This window comes from Paramormyrops kingsleyae, chromosome 9, assembly GCF_048594095.1.
Source record: "Paramormyrops kingsleyae isolate MSU_618 chromosome 9, PKINGS_0.4, whole genome shotgun sequence".
NCBI lineage: Eukaryota > Metazoa > Chordata > Actinopteri > Osteoglossiformes > Mormyridae > Paramormyrops > Paramormyrops kingsleyae.
This window is the reverse complement of record NC_132805.1, coordinates 19,677,080-19,696,944: the sequence shown is the minus strand read 5'-3', so window position 1 is coordinate 19,696,944 and position 19,865 is coordinate 19,677,080. Positions and strand designations below refer to the sequence as shown.

The 19,865-nt window shown below is 39.7% G+C and overlaps 1 protein-coding gene and 1 long non-coding RNA gene across 3 annotated transcripts; both read right to left on the bottom strand.

The window, feature by feature from the left end:
- Nucleotides 1–7,858: 7,858 nt before the first annotated feature.
- On the bottom strand, nt 7,859–10,608 carry LOC140592527 (uncharacterized). The gene is made up of 5 exons (XM_072715921.1): nt 10,572–10,608; nt 10,227–10,346; nt 9,028–10,104; nt 8,273–8,441; nt 7,859–8,060 (listed from the first exon to the last, which is right to left on the bottom strand). The coding sequence occupies exons 1-4, from the start codon at nt 10,606–10,608 to the stop codon at nt 8,395–8,397; spliced, it is 1,281 nt and encodes a 426-aa protein (XP_072572022.1). The 3' UTR covers nt 7,859–8,060; nt 8,273–8,394.
- A 7,866-nt stretch (nt 10,609–18,474) lies between these two features.
- Nucleotides 18,475–19,579, bottom strand: LOC140592505 (uncharacterized). 2 transcript variants are annotated; one of them, XR_011992811.1, is made up of 3 exons: nt 19,254–19,579; nt 18,988–19,143; nt 18,475–18,683 (listed from the first exon to the last, which is right to left on the bottom strand). It is a non-coding gene; the product is annotated as an uncharacterized lncRNA (long non-coding RNA). The 2 variants fall into 2 exon arrangements; XR_011992810.1 differs by having other exon boundaries at nt 18,988–19,579.
- Nucleotides 19,580–19,865: the final 286 nt, after the last annotated feature.

Below are 19,865 nucleotides of genomic sequence, written 5' to 3'. Positions count from 1 at the left end.
AGTTTAAAGGTTGGGTAGCTATTCCCATTAACAGCCTGCAGCTCTGACCTGTTATATGCATTTGATTTAACAGTATTTGCCTAGATATATTATGATAATTGTGTTTTAAGTAATATCCCTGACCAGCAAAGCACCACTGAGGTACCCTGAGCAAGGTACCGCCCCCAAGCACTGCTCCCTGGGCGCTGAATTAGCTACCCCCTACTATGTCACAATCTCACATATGGGTTAAATGCAGAGGACACATTTAGTTGTTATGCACTGTGTACTGTGGTGTGTCAACAATGATCACTGATCACCAAATTCTAATTGTAATATACACTCACCTAAAGGATTATTAGGAACGCCTGTTCAATTTCTCATTAATGCAATTATCTAATCAACCAATCACATTGTCATGCCTGGCTCCGTACGATCCTTGTGTACGCCCCGCCGGGGCGCCCCTTGCTGGCCAGGAACTGAGGGTGCCTGCTGCAACTCCGCCCGAGGGCCTGGCTTCGCCTCCGCCTGCAGCGAAGGAAGCCGCTCTTCCTGTGGCGCCCCCTGCTGACCGCACGCCAAAAGCGCCCTCCGAGGCGCCCCCTGCTGGCCACATGACTGAGGTGCCTGTCGAGGCGCCCCCTACTGGCCACATGCCCGAGGGCGCCCCCTACTGGCCACGTGAGGGCGGCGCCCGCCAATATATCTAGGCTTGTTATGTTCCCACTCCCATTGGGGAGTAGTGTTTTTCCAGTGTCACAAAGTGAGGTGCAATATCTGTGGGTTTCCAATGTCAACAACACAACAGACAAGAATGCTTTGATGAAAATTATCCTGAAGGCTCAATCTGTTTCTGTGAACGTATTAACAAATACACCACAAGTGGGGATATCAGCACACATCCCTCCCATACATCTCAGAGAAGAACTGAGGCTGGCCCAGTCAAAAGCGCAAAACTTACCTATTGTGTCACCTTGTTCATGTATAATGGAAGTCAGATCCTTCATTATTTGGCTCACGTCCAGCATATCTCTCTGTGGGAATGAAACAGGATTATTTCTACAGAATCTCCATTATCTAAAAAAATCACTGCCTATTTTAGTAATTACCCCAAAGGTCCCCCTTCAAAATCAATACTGGGTGAACGCAAACTATATGCTAGTTGCAATTCAAAGGATATAGCTTATTCCAACCCATATATCATAACTCTCTCATTTTCATAATATTTTGGTCCCCCAAGTCTCCAGGGAGATACAAGCAGTCAGCTTACAGTGGATATGCACTGCCCGAACACATTATACCCTATATGGACAAAGTATTGGGAAACACCTCTTAATCATTGAATTCAGATGTTACATTCAGACCCATTGCTACAGGTGCATAAAATCAAGCACCTTGCCATGTAATCAAGTTTACAAAGGTATATAGTGCATAAAAGTCACCAGTGCTCTGTTGACTAAATGACTGCAGATTTCAAACTTTCATTGTGCCAACTGTAAAGTTTGGTGGAAAAGAGATAATGGTATGGGGTTGTTTCTCAGGGGTTGGGCTAGGCCCCTTAGTTCCATTGAAGGGAACTCTTAATGCTTCAGCATACCAAGATATTTTTGGACAATTCAATGTGAGGAAGGCCCTTTTCTGTTCTAGCATAATTGTGCCCCAGTGCACAAAGCAAAGTCCGTAAAGACATGGTTGGGTGAGTCTGGTATAGAAGAACCCGACTGGCCTGCACAGAGCCCTGTCCTCAACCCCATTGAACACCTTTGGGATGAACTTCATGTCCAACATCAGTGCTTGACCTCACAAATGGTCCTCTGAAGGAAAGCAAAAATTCCCACAGACACACTCCAAAAATTTGTGGAAAGCCTTCCCAGCTGTTATAGCTGCAAAGGGGAAACCAACTCTATACTGATACCTATGGATTTAAAATGTGATGTATAAAAGTTCCTGTAGGTATAATGGCCAGGTGTCCCAACACTTTTGTCTATATGGTGTGTTCTCTTAAATGCAAACATGTTAGAAGTTCATTTTGTCTCAAGATAAAAAAAATAAACATTTTAAACCTTATATATGCTTTAAAAATTTGGATCAATTCATCTTTAAATTGCTTATCCAGTACAAGAGCACCAACATAATGGAAAATCATTAACTAAATAATCTAGAAGAACATAACTTTTTGTAGTGAAGAGTCAGTACTAGAGTACATATAGTTTTAATATTGTGTGAGGAAGGCCCTTGTCATGATTTGCAGTCACGGAGCGGGGAAGCAGGAGCTGGAGTCCAGGGAGTCCGGGTAATGTAAGGTTTACAGATCCAGGGGGTGGACAACCAAAAGGGGCCAAACCAGAGGGCAACGAGGCGAAGGGCAGGGGGATCCAGGGAGATGGAGGGATCCCACGCGACTGCAAGGCAGGAGCAGAAGGGACCCCACGTAACCGTGAGGCAGGAGCAAGAGGGACTGCTGGAGGAGGTGAGGAGGAAGCAGGAAGGACTGCCGGAGGAGGCAAGGAGGGAGTCAGGGCCGCAGCAGGGGACTTCGCAGCAACAGCTGGTGGAGGCACAGGTGACCAACAAGGGGTGTCTTTCCTGAGGAGGTCCCCTGAGAATTAGAATTTAGTGATCAGTGGTCATTGTCAACACACCACAGCACACAGTGCGCAACAACGAAATGTGACCTCTGCATTTGACCCATATGTGACTTTCGTGACATAGCAGGGGGCAGCTAATTCAGCGCCCGGGGAGCAGTGCTTGGGGACGGTACCTTGCTCAGGGTACCTCAGTGGTGACTTGCTGGTGGGGGATTCGAACCTGCAATCTTTCAATTACAAGTACCAATAAATTACCTCATCAACCAAACCGAGGTACTCCGCCTCAGTGAGACGAGGTGTCTTCTTCTGGAGTCCGGTCATTCCCTCACAATTTGCACAGAGCGGGGAAGCAGGAGTCCAGAAAGTCTGGGTTATGTAGGGTTTATTTGGGGGAAACACACATGGGAACACAGAACAACAGGCATGGATAACTAACTGAAGTCAATGACCGGACTGGGGAAACATTCACAGAAAAGCACTTAAATACATAACGGCAATTAACACAACTAGAAACAGCTGATAACATGGGGATTCCACATGGGGTAGATGAGGGGGTGTGGCACACAAGAGGGTCAGTACGATCGAGGCATGACAGCCCTTTTGGTTCCCAGCAGCTATTGAATTAAAATAAAGTACTACTTCCACTAATATCCAGTGTGTGCAGATTCTGTTTACATAACAGCAATAAGATCAGACTGTATTACTGTATTCCACACGAGTCCAAGCCCTTGTCATCCCAGAAACATGTAAGAACTGCTGACAAGTAGCAGATTACAGCAGGTACGACAGATCAATTGTGAATAATTCAGTGTCTGTGCACATCATCCTGGCATTCACACGATTCAAACCAGCAACCTTCCAATTCCTGGCAAAGATCCCTAGCCTCAGAGCCACCACTCCTCCCATTATATATAGAAGTAGCAGAACGTGTCCTCTCATCTTATCATTTACAAAAAGATGGTTACCAAATTTTAGACAATTCAATGTTTTAAACTTTGTGGGAACAGTGTGAGGAAGGCCCTTTTTGTTACCAGTAGCTATTGAATTGAATTAAAATAAACTACTACTTCCACCAACATCCTGTGAGTGCAGATCCTGTTTACACAACAGCAGGAAGATCAGATTGTATTGCTGTAATCCACACTAAGGTGGTGAGCCTGACTACTGGTATCTGAGTGACATTAAGTTTCTTTTTAACTATTTATTTCATTTGGTTGTTGTTTTTGGTAAGGACCTGGGGTGGCTCACGCGTGCCCGGGAAATTACTGAAGAGGATATGGTTATGCATTTTTATTTGTCCCGTTTATTTGATTTCGGTCGTTCCCTGGCTGAGTGTTAGGGTTTTCAAACTCTCTCTGTCCCCTTTGCACCGGTGTGCACAATCCTCTCACTATCCTACCCTCTTTCACTACTCCTTAACCCTACTCCACAAGCTCAACCACCCGAGGCTCTGACCTAGCTCAGTGCCCCTCATAACACGACCTTTCATTGTCTACCCCCTGCCACTAGGAGGATGCTGACCCTGCTCCTGACGTTACTCTGGATGGGAAGAGCAAGGACCCAGTTTGAGACGGTTGTTCCTGGGCCTCCATCAGGCATCGTCTTGAGGGAACAACCGGGCCTATTGATTACCAACTGCCGTACCCACACGCAGAGGGTATTCGTCCGTCTCGACCCCTACGAGGTCTACCGAACCCATTACCCCAATGAAAAGCCCCAGGCTAGTTGGGCGGGTATCCGGTGGACTCAGGACGCCCTTCACCATGCCGCTGCGGACACTACCTATATGTTGCAGCAGTTACAAAAGATGACTGTGACCCAAGCCGAATTAAGCGGTTCCAATCCCCGCCCAAAGAGGTTCCTGGGGGCGCTGCTAGGGGCTGCCGCAGCTGTAGGCACCCTTTTTAATATTGGGTTTAATTAGCCCTTGTCATCCCAGAAATGTGTAAGAACTGCTGACAATTAGCAGACAACAGCAAGTACCACATACCATACTGATCAATTGTGAATACTTAATTAAATTATTAAGCCGCAGAAAACACTCAATAACAATAATAGACAGTGTCTGTGTGCATCATAGTAAAGTTATTAAAACTAAAGGATCAAAATGAAGACAGATTTTTGGAATACAAGGGACAAACGGGGGCAGTTCAAGGATTTTATTATATTATACTGCAAAAGTAAATATATACAATTATTACTTTACATTCAAGGTCACAAAAAGCTAAATAACAGAATAACAACAAAATAAGTAAACCCATTGTTGACAACATATAAGTAAATATATACAGTATATTTTCAAAGTAGTCACAAAAGATAGTCAACAGATTGTATGTACTTGAGAATATTACCTAAACCTTTAAGCAAGAGCAGTATGTAGGCTGTGGTAAAGTTAGTGCAATTGTTTTAAGAAAGCTGAATGTGGTAATTCCTATGCTGTGTAGCAACACATTTGAAAAGTCATCCAAAAATTGAGCTTATGCATGTCTGGACTTGATGCTAAGAACTACTAAGTTTAGTCTGCTTTCCACCTTTGTAGAGTGTAGCTGCTTTTTCAGTATTTCGAGTCGAAAAACTTCTCTCACATGCTCCACAAAATCTCCTTGAATGACTGCAAAAAAAACTTGTTAAACTACTAGACATTAATTTCCTTTTGTTGCATATCTGTCCAATAATTTCCTAGTCTGGTGCAGCACATGCTTAAGATCCTCTACATCTGTCCTGTAAGCACTGGCCAAATGGAGAACTGACTCTTCATTCAGAAAGATGGTACTGGGACGATTTATTTTCTTTTGATTTTGCAGAAACACCTTTTCATTTAGCCAGTTATGCAATCTATAACAGGGAATATGTTTTAACAAGAATAGACTGCTTATTGTCTGGTTCTGTATGCTTTATTCTTTGCAGGTTTTCCCTTACCTGTTCCACCCTCTTGTGGGTGTGAAAAATTGTTGAAATGTTATTATGTTCACAGGTGGTAAGCCAAAAAAATTTAAGCCAAATCTCCTCAAAACTATCAGTGCAAAACTCTCCTAGAGTATGGTGAAATGGTTCACCATACTAAACAGGTTTAGTAAGGTCAAGTTCTATAGACTGGAGCTGTTGTGCACAGAGACCAGGGAAGAGCCAGACCCCTTATTGTAAAGATCGGGTACACCAATAGCCAATAGGGAAATCCAAAAGAAATGTCTAGTCCGGGTCCGTGGGTCGTCAGCCAGATGGGTCAGTCCTACGTGGAGGGACGAGACAAGTCGACAAGAGGATGGGAAGGACGAGGAGGGTCGATCGGGGAGGTCGGATGATGACGGCAAGCAGGGCAGGCAGGGACATCGAGGGAGGCCGGGTCGGCGAGGGAGGCAGGGCAAGCGAGACTGCAGGGCAAGGGAGATGGCAGGGCAAGGCAAGCGGGAGAGACAATAGACAAAATAACGCTCAGTAGTGCACATGAACATGGCAACAATACTTCGCAAGGTACTCTGGGTTATCGCTGTTTAAATACTGAAGTGATTAGGTGGTAATCGCCTGTTGCCCCATTGGGCGTGACAGGAGTGTGTTACTGAGTACCTTTCTAAATTTAAATCAGTCTCTTCACTCTACTGCTCTGTTGGATTGTCCTGATCTGTAACATTTTGAAGTACCTGCATCGTAGCAGGTAACATATCAATGGCATTGCAGCAGGCAATATATATAAAGACCCAATGCATATTACTAGGCCTCAGGAGTTCTCTTTTTTGACCATCAAATATTTCTTTCTGCACAACCAACCATTTGAGCTGGACAGAATTCCCTGACATGAACACATACAAAGATCGCTCCCACGACGAAATTCCGCGATCTTACTACTCATGTCATGTAATCTGTTGAATTATGTGTCCTCATCTGACATAATATTTGACATTATCTGATTGAGTTATTTTGTTAATCTGTAAGGTGTACCAAAATGGCATGATTTTGTTTGAGTTAGCGGGAGAGTGAGTCTTGTATATACATATACAGTCGAACCTCGGTACAACGTACCCCATTTATATCGTTTACACCAATACAACGTTCAAATTTCAATGTCCCGAATTCGCGTAATGCATTATTCCATTTGCCGGTATCGCTTAGAACGTACACCTTTACAGTGTAAACTTCGATATAACGTATGATTTTCAGAGGAAAATAGGCAAACTGACCTTTGTTACAACATACAGCCTCATCTTCTGAGCGCGCGCACAATTCAGAATCGGCTGTTGCCGGCCATCTACATCGCTTAGCAACGCCTAACTCTATGAACCTATCCTCACGAAGCATTCCACGCCGGCCGGACTCCTTGCATGCAGCCCCCGTTTTTTCATGCACTGTAAAAAAAATTCCGTTGTTTTTACAAAAAAAATTCTATAAAAAATACATAAAAATTGTAGACAGCTTTACAATTTATTGCAGTGTAACTTACAGAATATTTATGTAAAAAAAACCAAAAACATCCTGTCAAATTACGGTAAATAACCGTTAGAAATGGTGCCATTTAAACCAAAAATTCCTGTTGATTTTACAGGAAAAAACTGGCAGCTGTGGTTGCCAGAATAATTCTGTAAAAATACATTTCAAATGTAAACTTTACAGTTTAAATCTGTAAATTTTAGTATAAAATGTTTGTGATTCACAAAAACAAATTTTAATCAAATTAATATCAGCAGTATACAGTTGTTTCTTAGTGTAGATTATCATCCAATTTCAATGCAAATAAATATTAATTGTAAAATTGAAAACACTGTTTTTAAATAGGCAGAATAAACATTCATCTTAGCTTCATATAAACTGCACCACCCTATAGACTAGAAATGTGAAAAATATAAACCAATATACACAATCCTCGAAATCCTGAAAAGCTAAGTGAGATATGCATTAAGAGCTACTGCACAGAAAGACAGAGAAATCCAATAATAATTTGCCCTTTGAAGCATTTATTTACCTTTCAAACAAGTAAACAAAAAAAATCTCAGTTCTCAACACAAATTGAGTACATGTACCGTGTACTTTCTTTACAAACAAGACAATAAAGAGCATGTGACAGATTAATGATAATCTCACTGTAAATAAAAAAAAATGATGGAGGGACTTGTCTTAAAATGGTTGAACAATTGAGTTTTTTTTTTGTTTATAAATAGTAACAGCCTTGAATTCCTTGAATTTAGTATAAGAAATGTACAAAAGATACAACAATGCAAAAAAAGCTATATTAAAAGCAACTACAACACTTATGTATGCTGTAACTTACAGTAACACATCTACTGAGCATAGCAGTTGGAACAAACCTTCAAACGGAAAGTATGGCACATCATTCAATAAATGTCCGAAATCTTACTAACTTTAGTCGATATTTAGACATCACGCCACTCATGATCTGAAAGATCCTGAATCAAGGTAAGGACTCTTGGATTTACATGAAGACGAGCTGTGTTTGTCTTCTCCACTTTGGTGCCCTTCTCTGGGTTGATGGAGAAAAAACACCTTGGAAAATAGGAAAACACAACTGCATTGATCGAAAAAAAAAAAGCTTCATTAAAAGCAAAAGCATTTTTTTTTCATTCAAGTGATTTATTTGTTCTAAATGAACAAATATTAAATATTTTTGTTCTATATATTAACCACAAGTCACTACATCAACTACTTTAGATTTATTTCAGTTCAATGTTGTATAAAGGCCACCCAAGAACACATACCTTTGCAAAAACTCCAGGGTCGATGCCAGCTCTGATGGGTAATGGATGTTGAAGCAATAATAGCTCCCAAACATCATGCATACGGCAGAAATGAAGGAGGGAATGTTGTCATGTACAACATTTCAATCCACACACAGCATGAATCGCTTCGAAGAAAAACAGGATGCACCTAAGAAGAAAGAAAAAACAATGAAGTTAAATTTTGTATTCAATGATAAAAATATTACAGTATTAATTTATTGTCACACTTGTGTAGCAGGCGGACGAGCAGGAAGGCGAGAGGAGTCGGTAAGACGGGCAAAACAGGGTTTAATTAGGGTAAACAGGGCAAAGGAGAACAGACGGGGAAACACAATACACGTAACGTCAATGACAGGTCTGGGGGAAACTCACAGAGACGCGGACTACTGTAAGTACACAAGACTGGCCGGTATTAACAAGAGACAGGTAAGAACAATCAGGTAGAAACACGGGGTAACGAGGTGGGCATGGCACACATGAGGATCGGACAGAGCTGGGCGTGACATTTATCAGTATAAATCAACACTTTACAGTAAGGTTTCATTTGTTACCATTAGTTAACATGAACATACATCTAACAATATACATCTGCAGCATTTATTAATTTTTTTTAAATAACATTTACTAATTTAATTAATGGTAACAAATGAAACTATTTTGTAAATTTTTACCAAAAATTTTAAATGACAAAGGAACTGAAAAACGAAGAAAGGGAAAAAAAAACATTAACTTACCACACACAACAAGGGTGGGAGTCAAATTAACTTTATCCATCAATACTTCCTCTGCCAGGCATGTGTCCTCCACATAACAGAACATTGCGTCTTCCTTCTCATTAAAGTAGGATAGCAAAAGCAGCAACATCTCTTTTACGTCTTCAGAGCAACCACTCAGCTGTTCCTTCATCACTTTACACTTTGTTACAGCCTGCAGGAATTTTTTGTTCTTGCTCACACCAACAGTGCTGAAGTAGTTCAAGAGTTGTTTCCCCTTCAATTCCAGATTGCGTGTGAAAGTTTCTTTAAGACCAATTCCGGTAAGTTCCTTGAAGTGAACTGCCATGCCAAGTTCAATGAACCAAAATGGCCAGTCCTCCAGAAGGCATTTTATATTTTTTCCCTGGTTGACTTGTTTACGCTGTGTGTAGAAAGTCAACTTCATTAGATGTTTGACCTCCTCTAGATTTGCATCGGTTTGCTGAGACATCATCTTCAGTTTGTCTTTGTTTTCACGTTGGCTTTCAGGAGTCTCTCCAAGTGGCAAGAATTTTACATCCCAGTTAATGCACCCATAGGTATCTTGAATTGCTGCTCTCTGTTCGGGAGGAATTTCCTCAGTGTCAGAGTCATCAGTGCAATGCTTTCTTTTTCTTATTTTGGGTGTGGTAGATCGCTTCACATTTTCAATCCTATATTGCAACTGCTTAACTAAAGAATGGTACCCTGGCCCAACGACATCTCCTTCTATTATGTCTTGCAAAGATTTGGGATATTTTGCCACCAACTTTTTGGCAACTTCAGTAGAATTCCTTTTATTTGGGCAAGAACATTTTTGCATCATCTCATTCACCACAATTCGGACCATCTCTCTTCTCATTCGTGGACTTGGTCGTTTTCCCCTCTCCAAAAACTGCATAAGCTCCTCTGGGAACTTAGCCCATGGTATCAGAAAGGTATCCACCCAGTCTATACCAGGGCTATGGGAGCTGCTGGAACAGGATGACTGCGAACTACTGGGTGAAGAATGCCACAAGGTTGTGGGGGGTTCTGGCGAGGCACTAACAGATGAGCTGCTTGTTTCTGGAGCCTGGCCTGCAAAACACATACAAAAAGAATGGTCAGTAACACAATTTGAATGTTTGTATATTTATGACCTTTTTTAGGCCTGCTACTTGGAAAATTGGTAGCATTCTGTTTTGCAATAAATGACTTACATTTCCGTTTCCAAGCAGCAAGGACTTTTCGGGCTTGAATTGGCCTCAATGCTGACAGCAAATCAGATTCTTCAATAAACTGAAAATCATCATATGTCTCCACACCAAGAGACTGCAAACCTCAGTGATGGCGGTGCGTAGAAATGTTGTTTCCAAGTCAGTCATTTCTGGAATCAAGTACGTAGATATAAAACTTTTAGTAAACTAACACTGTACATATCAGGACTTTCTACTTTTAAATATATAATGTGTAAGGATTTATTTCTGTTCATTTAAATGTAAAAACCTGCTGTTACTCTAAAGGGTTGGTTCACCCAAAAATAAAAATTGTCATTGATTACTCACCGTCATGTCGTTCCAAACCCTTAAGACCTTCGTGCATCTTTGGAACACAAATTAATATATTCTTGATGAAATCCAAGAGCTCTCTAAACCCTTCATAGACTGCAATGCAACTGAAATTTTCCCAGGTCCAGAAATGTGGCAAGGACATCGGTATAATCCATGTGACAAAACTACGAGAGTACTTTTTGGATATAAAGAAAACTTACTTAAATTAAAATAAGACTTTTTATATATATATTTCAACAATGTTTCTCCTCCTGACCGCGTCTGCTTCAGCACCCCGCCATTGTGGAAAGAGCATGCACGTTGTTTGCATGAAGAATTGTTGAATAAGGATATATTGAATATTTTTGTTTTCTTTGAACACAAAATGTATTCCTGTAGCTTTAGAAAATCACGATTAAATCCCTGATGTCACATGGACTATTTTACCAAAGTCCTTGCTATATTTCTGCGAACATTTCAGTGGTTTTGCCGTCTATGGAGGGTCAGAGCGCTCTCGGATTCCATTAAAAAAAAAAATACATTAATTTGTTTCTCAAAAAAATCAACAAATGTCTTACGGGTTTAGAATGACATGAGGATAAGTAATGACAGAACTTTCATTTTTGGGTAAACTTGGGTAAATTTTTGGTATCGTTTCTCCACCACTGTGGCCGAGACCTCTTTACTTTGACAGCACACTGTGTCAATTGGTGCCCATTGACAATGTATGATGGTAACGGATAAAAATCTACGAGGTCGTTAATGTTAAGAAACTGCAACCTGGTACTCTGTTTTGTCACAGAGTACAGATGATATTCAGAATGATAATCAGCTTTATGTATTTTCATCACAAAAAACACAGCTACATCATTTTGAATTAAAATAATGAGAAGTTCGCCAAACTCAATGGACTCATCATTTTTTGACACAAGGAAGTGGCCCTTATATGTTATGTCTGTGGATACACTAGTATCGATCTCTGAAAAGTGAAACTCTTTCAGTGCATGTTTAATTGACTCACTGTAAAGACTGGGGTAAAAAGTGCAACTGTCTTTGACTTGTAGAAGCTGACTGCATCCAGGCCCAGCTAAAAGATATGCCTGATACATTTGATGCCTTTCAGATAAAGTTAGGCAGACATTTTTAAAGTTTTTTAAATGCCTGGCACATCTCTTGAAGTAGCTATGTTTACTTTCGAAGCGCATTGTCCATAATCGAACCAAGGGACCAAATTTGAAAATGAGTGCCGGATAATGTCTTAAGAAATGATGTTTTGGTTTTAACGGACTCTCAGAAAATAAAGACTTTCTTGAATCTAAATATTCTTGGATTAAAACATCAAGATAAGCTACCTGCGATGAAATTTTTTGTGCACAAATCAAATCAACTATATCTTTAAGCTGCAGTGTTAACTGCCACACGTCATCTTCTGGATTTTGCACTTTGTCACCAATTAACACTGGAAGCAACCTTAGAAAATTCCAATTCTGGATGGCTTGCCCCGAAAGCTTGGGCACCTCAGAGTTGACAGCACATGGCTTTGTGAGAGCATCAGTACCTTTGTACTTGAACTGCTTGATGCGTCGGTTCAAAACTGAATATGTAAGCCACTGTTTTTTCTTAATAAAATACTTCAAGTACAAGGCAATATCATAGGATAAGACCCCCTCAAATATGTCATGCCCTAAGCAAGGGGGGAGACCAGGCTGGCAAACATGGAAAGATTTCAGAGTATTGAAAACAGAGTTTACCTTTATGCCTTTGATGGCTTGACTGGAATCACTTTGAAGATCACGCACAGCAGAATCGTAACTTTCAGGGGTACGCTGTGGACCACAAACACCACTCAAAAACTCACTTCGCGTGATTTCACAGTACCTGCAAAAGTACTGAGCATGACTGAAATTTTCAGTAAACCCACCAATGGTGTGTGAACCCAAATTATCACCAGTGATACAATACAGAGCACCTTTGATCATTTTACCATCTACAGCTATTCCATTTTCCTCCAAATCTTTTAAATCCACTAACAACTCTGAGAAAACCTTAGCACTTCCAAATTGTTTTAGGTCATTCTCTCCACACAACAAGACAAGGGACATGTGATCAGTATTGGACCGCACATGAGCTGGTAAATTAGCCACAGAAAGATAGACTGCAACTACTTTGTGTTTTTTTTTGGCAGAGCCGAGGGGATTGACAATTTCAAAAGAATCCTGGTAAAGAATTAGTTTAAGGCATTCTGGATTTTCAAGGAAGAACTGGTTGGACTTAAAGTTTTTGCCATCACTTACATCACTAAAATCATCTAACTCTGTCTTACAAGATGGTTGTGATGCTGAATACTTCCATAATTCTGATTGTAATAAGCTACTCAATGTTTGTATCACAGGTATGTAATATGCAAACCTTTGAGTCATGTTTTCATCGTTGCCTAATATTACCTTCTTAGGCTCTATGTACTGGAAAAGTCGTTTGAATGTTTGAGCTCTTGAATATGTTGTTCTGAGGGGACCCTGATGACAGAAAGAGAACAGATCTGAATTCTTTACACAATCACAAACTTTACTAACAACTTCATCTATTAAACACATTTCATTTTTTAAAAGTGAACGCAGTTTACTTAAAGTGTAATCCTGTCCCAACTCATGCACATTTTGCATCTCTTCAACAATTGTCTGTACAGTTGAAGCTGGAAGTAGCAACTGCCCTTGCAATTTTAGGTACAATAGACACATATTCCTAAGAAAGGACTCCTCATAATTATGTGGTATTTCTATGGTTTCAGGTGTTGTTGCATCTTTTGAGCTTTGGGAAACATCTTCACATGCAATGATGGTGGATGACTGAGAAACACTTTCCCTGTAGATGTCACTAATGCAATAATCAGAAGATGCTCTATGTTTCCTGGACATATGAGAAGTAAACGATGATTTAACCGTGAACGTATTTTTACAACCTGTTACTGGACACGCCACGGGTCGCCCCTCCACTATATGGTCTTTTAAGTGACATATTAGTTCTTTTGCTGTGTGAAACCTGCGGTCACACAATGAAATGGCACATTTAAAATTGGCAACAACAGCTCTAGCAGTAACAGATGACGCCGACTGGTTGTGGTGCCTATAAAAATGCGCTTTAAAACCTGCGTAAGTACAAAATGTCCGCTTACAGTCAGCACTAACACACTTGAAAAAACAATGGGGTTCGTTACGGTGAACTCTACAGTGCAACACATAACCCCTCAACGTCTTTAGTATTTTGCCGCAAAAACGACACGTAATCATTTCGTTTTGTTCAACCTTTAACAGTTAACTTACACCGAGTCACAAAACCCCTCAGCATTATTATTACGACTGCAAAATACCCTCGGTCACAAGCAGGTGCCTGTATGTTAAAGTTTTTATAATTCAAACTAAACTTTTCTCTTACAAGTGCTCCAGTCCGTGGTTTTACAAACCGCCACACTTCTCCACGCGCTAGCAAATTGGGTGTACACTCAATAATGAACTTCGCCAATATGGCTGCTCCCGCGATAATCAACTTTACTGGCTAGTGATTGGACGAACCAGAGCTCATCGTTTGAAATTCAAATACAGACGTTAATTTACGCAAGAACGTATACGTAAAATCGTAAAATGCTGTAACAGTTAAAATGACGTTAAGGTATTATGAATATCACTAAATTATATATATATATATATATATATATATATATATATATATATATATATATATATATATATATATATATATATATATATATAATTTAGTAATATTCATGATACCTATATTGTTGATTACAATGAATTAACAGTTAATAAATATTGTGAAATAATTTAGAACTGACGAACAGCTAGGCTATGGAACAAATGACCATTAACTTTTTTTTTTTTGGAATATTTAATGTACCATATGCAATGCAATTTTTACACTCTACAATATAAAAATACTAAAATAGGCCAATTCTGAAGACACAACACATTTTTAAACCCCTCATATAAATTTTTTTTTGCTACACTTGTACATAACTTTATCTGTAAATACACTCACCTAAAGGATTATTAGGAACACCATACTAATACGGTGTTTGACCCTCTTTCGCCTTCAGAACTGCCTTAATTCTACGTGGCATTGATTCAACAAGGTGCTGAAAGCATTCTTTAGAAATGTTGGCCCATATTGATAGGATAGCATCTTGCAGTTGATGGAGATTTGTGGGATGCACATCCAGGGCACGAAGCTCCCGTTCCACCACATCCCAAAGATGCTCTATTGGGTTGAGATCTGGTGACTGTGGGGGCCATTTTAGTACAGTGAACTCATTGTCATGTTCAAGAAACCAATTTGAAATGATTCGAGCTTTGTGACATGGTGCATTATCCTGCTGGAAGTAGCCATCAGAGGATGGGTACATGGTGGTCATAAAGGGATGGACATGATCAGAAACAATGCTCAGGTAGGCCGTGGCATTTAAACGATGCCCAAATGGCACTAAGGGGCCTAAAGTGTGCCAAGAAAACATCCCCCACACCATTACACCACCACCACCAGCCTGCACAGTGGTAACAAGGCATGATGAATCCATGTTCTCATTCTGTTTACGCCAAATTCTGACTCTACCATTTGAATGTCTCAACAGAAATCGAGACTCATCAGACCAGGCAACATTTTTCCAGTCTTCAACTGTCCAATTTTGGTGAGCTTGTGCAAATTGTAGCCTCTTTTTCCTATTTGTAGTGGAGATGAGTGGTACCCGGTGGGGTCTTCTGCTGTTGTAGCCCATCCGCCTCAAGGTTGTGCGTGTTGTGGCTTCACAAATGCTGCATACCTCGGTTGTAACGAGTGGTTATTTCAGTCAAAGTTGCTCTTCTATCAGCTTGAATCAGTCGGCCCATTCTCCTCTGACCTCTAGCATCAACAAGGCATTTTCGCCCACAGGACTGGTGCATACTGGATGTTTTTCCCTTTGCACACCATTCTTTGTAAACCCTAGAAATGGTTGTGCGTGAAAATCCCAGTAACTGAGCAGATTGTGAAATACTCAGACCGGCCCGTCTGGCACCAACAACCATGCCACGCTCAAAATTGCTTAAATCACCTTTCTTTCCCATTCTGACATTCAGTTTGGAGTTCAGGAGATTGTCTTGACCAGGACCACACCCCTAAATGCATTGAAGCAACTGCCATGTGATTGGTTGATTAGATAATTGCATTAATGAGAAATTGAACAGGCGTTCCTAATAATCCTTTAGGTGAGTGTATAACATTTTGTATGTGTTCAATTGCTATGATTTTGTAATTTAATTGTATTGTTTTCTTATTACAGTTTTTTTCTATTAATTACAGTAGTCAGTAAATTTTACAAATAAATATCATTTTTAAAACATATTCTTATAGTAAAATTAACAGATATGTTTTGTTCAGTATTATACAATTGCATTTTTAATACTTACAAAATAGTACTGTAAATTTAACACAATTCAATTGTTTTTCTATTTACAAAATTTTGATGTCATGATTTACAAAATTTCACTGTTAATTTCACGGACATTTTTTACAGTGTGGTTTTGCATGGTGACGTGGTATCGAAATTAATTTCAGCCAATTGAATCATACAGGTGCATAATTTCGGTTTGACATTAGGTTCCAGTAAGGTGATTTGAATGATAAGCCGGCAGTGGATTTTGCGTTATGTCGGCTGTCTATGAGTAACTGATATTAACCTAGTTTGAAGAATATAGTTCCTATTCAAGCTGTATGTCATATTGTCAACTTGAGCGGTGTTTTCTAAAAGTTTTTTTATATACATTTTGTGTTCTATCATTCATTTTGAGGGACTTGGTTACAACGTACTATGGTTATAACGTACAAATTCTTAATGTCCCCCGAGGTACGTTGTAACGAAGTTCGACTGAATAAAAAAACGGAACCCTGTAGTTAGTGCTGTGAGTAAAAGCAAGACGAGAAAGCAGAGAATAAAAACCATCTTTTCGGAAGTAATCCTCTGCGTGATACTTCCATAATATGGAGAACAGAGCTGAGATTGTTACATAATCAAATAAAATAAAGCGTATAAAATCACGTTTTAGCATTCCAATTCCAAAATAATTACAGTGAAATCCCATTACAGTGGACTCGCTTATAACAGAATAGCGTCTATAATGGACGAGGTCCGCTGGTCCCGGCCGTTAGCCTTTACGAACATGCAGAAAAAGCATCTGATATAGCGGACTCGCATATAACGGAATTTCGCTTATAATGGACAAACAATTTGGTCCCCCGGGGCGCTTTTAGCTGTAGTTCTGTTTGGCTATAACGGACATGCAGTTCCACCTACAAGGCATGATAGCCAGCGCAGATACATATGTAGTCGGGGTTATTAATAGTCACGCATCTGCGTTTGTGGAACGACATGAGGCTAAGTTTAGAGATGGAGGTAGGTTGAGTCTGAATTTTCGGGAAAGTCTGCCTTTTTTTAGCTACTTTCATGGAATATCCCTCTGCTGTCAGGGTCAGCCCCTGCTGTGATTCTTCCGTGTTCCCTTCCCCATTTGACCAGCAGGCATTGCTGGTCATCCCATCCTTCATGTTAGTCTTTGTTCTATGAAGGTAAAACAGTAGCAAAACTCGAGAGCTTGCTAATTTGAATGTGAGAACTTGTAAAATTAATATTTGTATTTGTAAGTTGAAATTTATACTCACAGCTCTGATGTGAAAAGCTGCATCTATCGATTTGCACACACAGACAATACACAGAACACCTGTGTTTTGAATTCGAAGTTGCAGATTGATAGTTACAAATGTGTAAAGTGTCATTCGCATAAACAAAATGACAGGCACAATTGTATACTACACATTTATCTTTGCACGTTACTTCAGTTTCGCTGTACAACCACAAGTCGGCACTCACAACCTCTCAGATCTGGCAGTACAACCTCAAATCCTAGCGCTTTGACTTTTGCTACTCTTTTTGCGATATTCCTGTAGCAAAACTCACTCGTGCACTTGTAAATGCAAACTTGAGAGAGCAGAGTCGGGGGCGGGGCTGGGGTGGGAATAAAGTCATTTTATTGGTCGATGCCTCACCAATGAACAACGCCAGCCACAATGCAAACATTTGTATGCATATGTATCAGCTATTTTTTTAAAACGATTGGAAAATATTTTTATGAAATGTCACTAGTTTTACTGGTTTTTATATATCAGTAAAAGCGCAGCAATGTCGTTACTACACAGAGCAGCTCGCGCCATTTCGGTGGTGGTCGTCGTCGTTGTCGATCGATCGCGATGGCTGAATCGAACAATCCGATCCAGATCCAATCCGAACAATCCATCCATGATCTGTCATCAAAAGACAAATTCAGTGTTTGCAAACAGTGTTTTTTTTAATGGGCAGAGCCTGTGGCAGAAAGTGACAGTTTGCAAGTATTAGTCTATGGAAGAAATTAAATTAAATAAAAAAATAATTAAAGAAAAGGTTAATTTGACTTTAAATTTCAAAATTCTAACTATTTGCGCAATTACAAGATTTTATCTGACAATTCAGAAAAGGAAAAACTATTCGTCATTCTTTCTTTTGCACTTAGCTCAGAATCATGAATTTATATCCCATCCCAGCTGGCATTTTAACGTGGAGTCAGCGTTGAATCAACGTCAGGTGTCATTGTTGGATAACCGTTGGATTTTGTTTAGATTTTGCAAATCTAATCAACGTTGAAATAGCAACGTCACTAAAGTCCTGCTTTTCAACAGTTTATTTTGTTAAACTGTTTTCACTAAAGTACTGATGTTTTCAACAGAACAAACACCTTGAAATGGATACATAAACGAGTTAGTGGACATGCAGAGTCAGCTAGGACAAAGCCAATTGGTAAAAGCAAGACCAGGAAGAAGATTAATAAAGACATTTCACTGATTAAAGAAACATGCTTTATTACGTAAAACATTTTACACAAACACTTGTTGAACTAGAACAGCCCAAACACTGGGCCACATTGAACATGGCTAGTTATTTTTCCATTTTTCTGCCACCGCCACCCATCCTCTCTGGTGCATATTTTAAATATTTGGCCATGTGTTCATTTATTTTTGTTGTTGTAGTATCAAATGAGCTGAACACCACGTCTGAAAAAAAAAAAAAAAACTTTGTTTAGTTTATTTTTAAACCTGTTTTACAAATGAGGACGTCCCCAAAGGGAGTTTTTGACAGGTTTATCTCACTTTTGGGTACAAATTTGTCCACAAAATATAGTTAAGTCACACACACGGACACAGCGCTTCGCGGTTAAATTAACTTCTGCCCACATGCACGCGCGCACACACAGAACGTTCGGTTGGCGGTTAAACGTCTGACCATACACACAATACGTATTAATATGTGGGCCAGAGTCAGGCACACTCAAAATGTATTTAGGAAAGTTCTAGTTACCGCCAGATTCCGTCCAAAACGGTCCACTGTCAGAGAATCTTCTAGCCTGAAGATGAAGACGCAGACCCACTTCGCGCATGCGCAATTGTCTGGGACCGTCAGAGCCAATAAAATCCAGTTCTAGTCACTGCCATTGTGTGATGGACAACCGCCGTCCTGCAATCAAGTCCTTGTATTGCTCTCAGTAAAAAAGGGCTTTTTTTATGCTTTTATATTGTCAACAACAGTATGTGTCATATGTCATATAAAAAAAAATATTCACATACCTCAACAAGAAGAACATAAAAAAAAGAAATAAATATTTATTATAAAAATTACATAGGATTACAATGCAATTTTTACTTTAGGTCAGCACCAATCCTTCTATTTTATTATTTCTTCTTCTTTGTCTTTCGGCTGTTCCCTTTCAGGTGTTGCCACAGCGAATCATTTGCCTCCATCTAACCCTATCCTCTGCATCCTCTGGTTGTAAAAATAATGTTGATTTGACGTACAACTCAAATTTTATTTATATTTCTATGTTGAATCCATAGTTAGTTAACAACACCATTTCAACCATTTGGTATTCAACGTTGTTTTGACGTTGAATGAATGTTTTTTATAAACTGACATTATTTCAACCACATTTAAACGTTTAAGGTCGGTCGAATGCCAGCTGGGATGCTTCTGTTTTTTTAATCCCACATTTTTAAATTTACAAACTCACTATTGTTGGGTTATACAGAGAAAAAAAAAACAGAATTGTGAGATAAAGTAGGTGAATGTTATGTAAAATGATATAGGTTTAAATAATATTACATGCTGTAACTGTAGGGCTAATACACAAGTAAAATCCATGGAATAAGAGAAAAAATGTATTGCTGTGCCTTTGGATATCA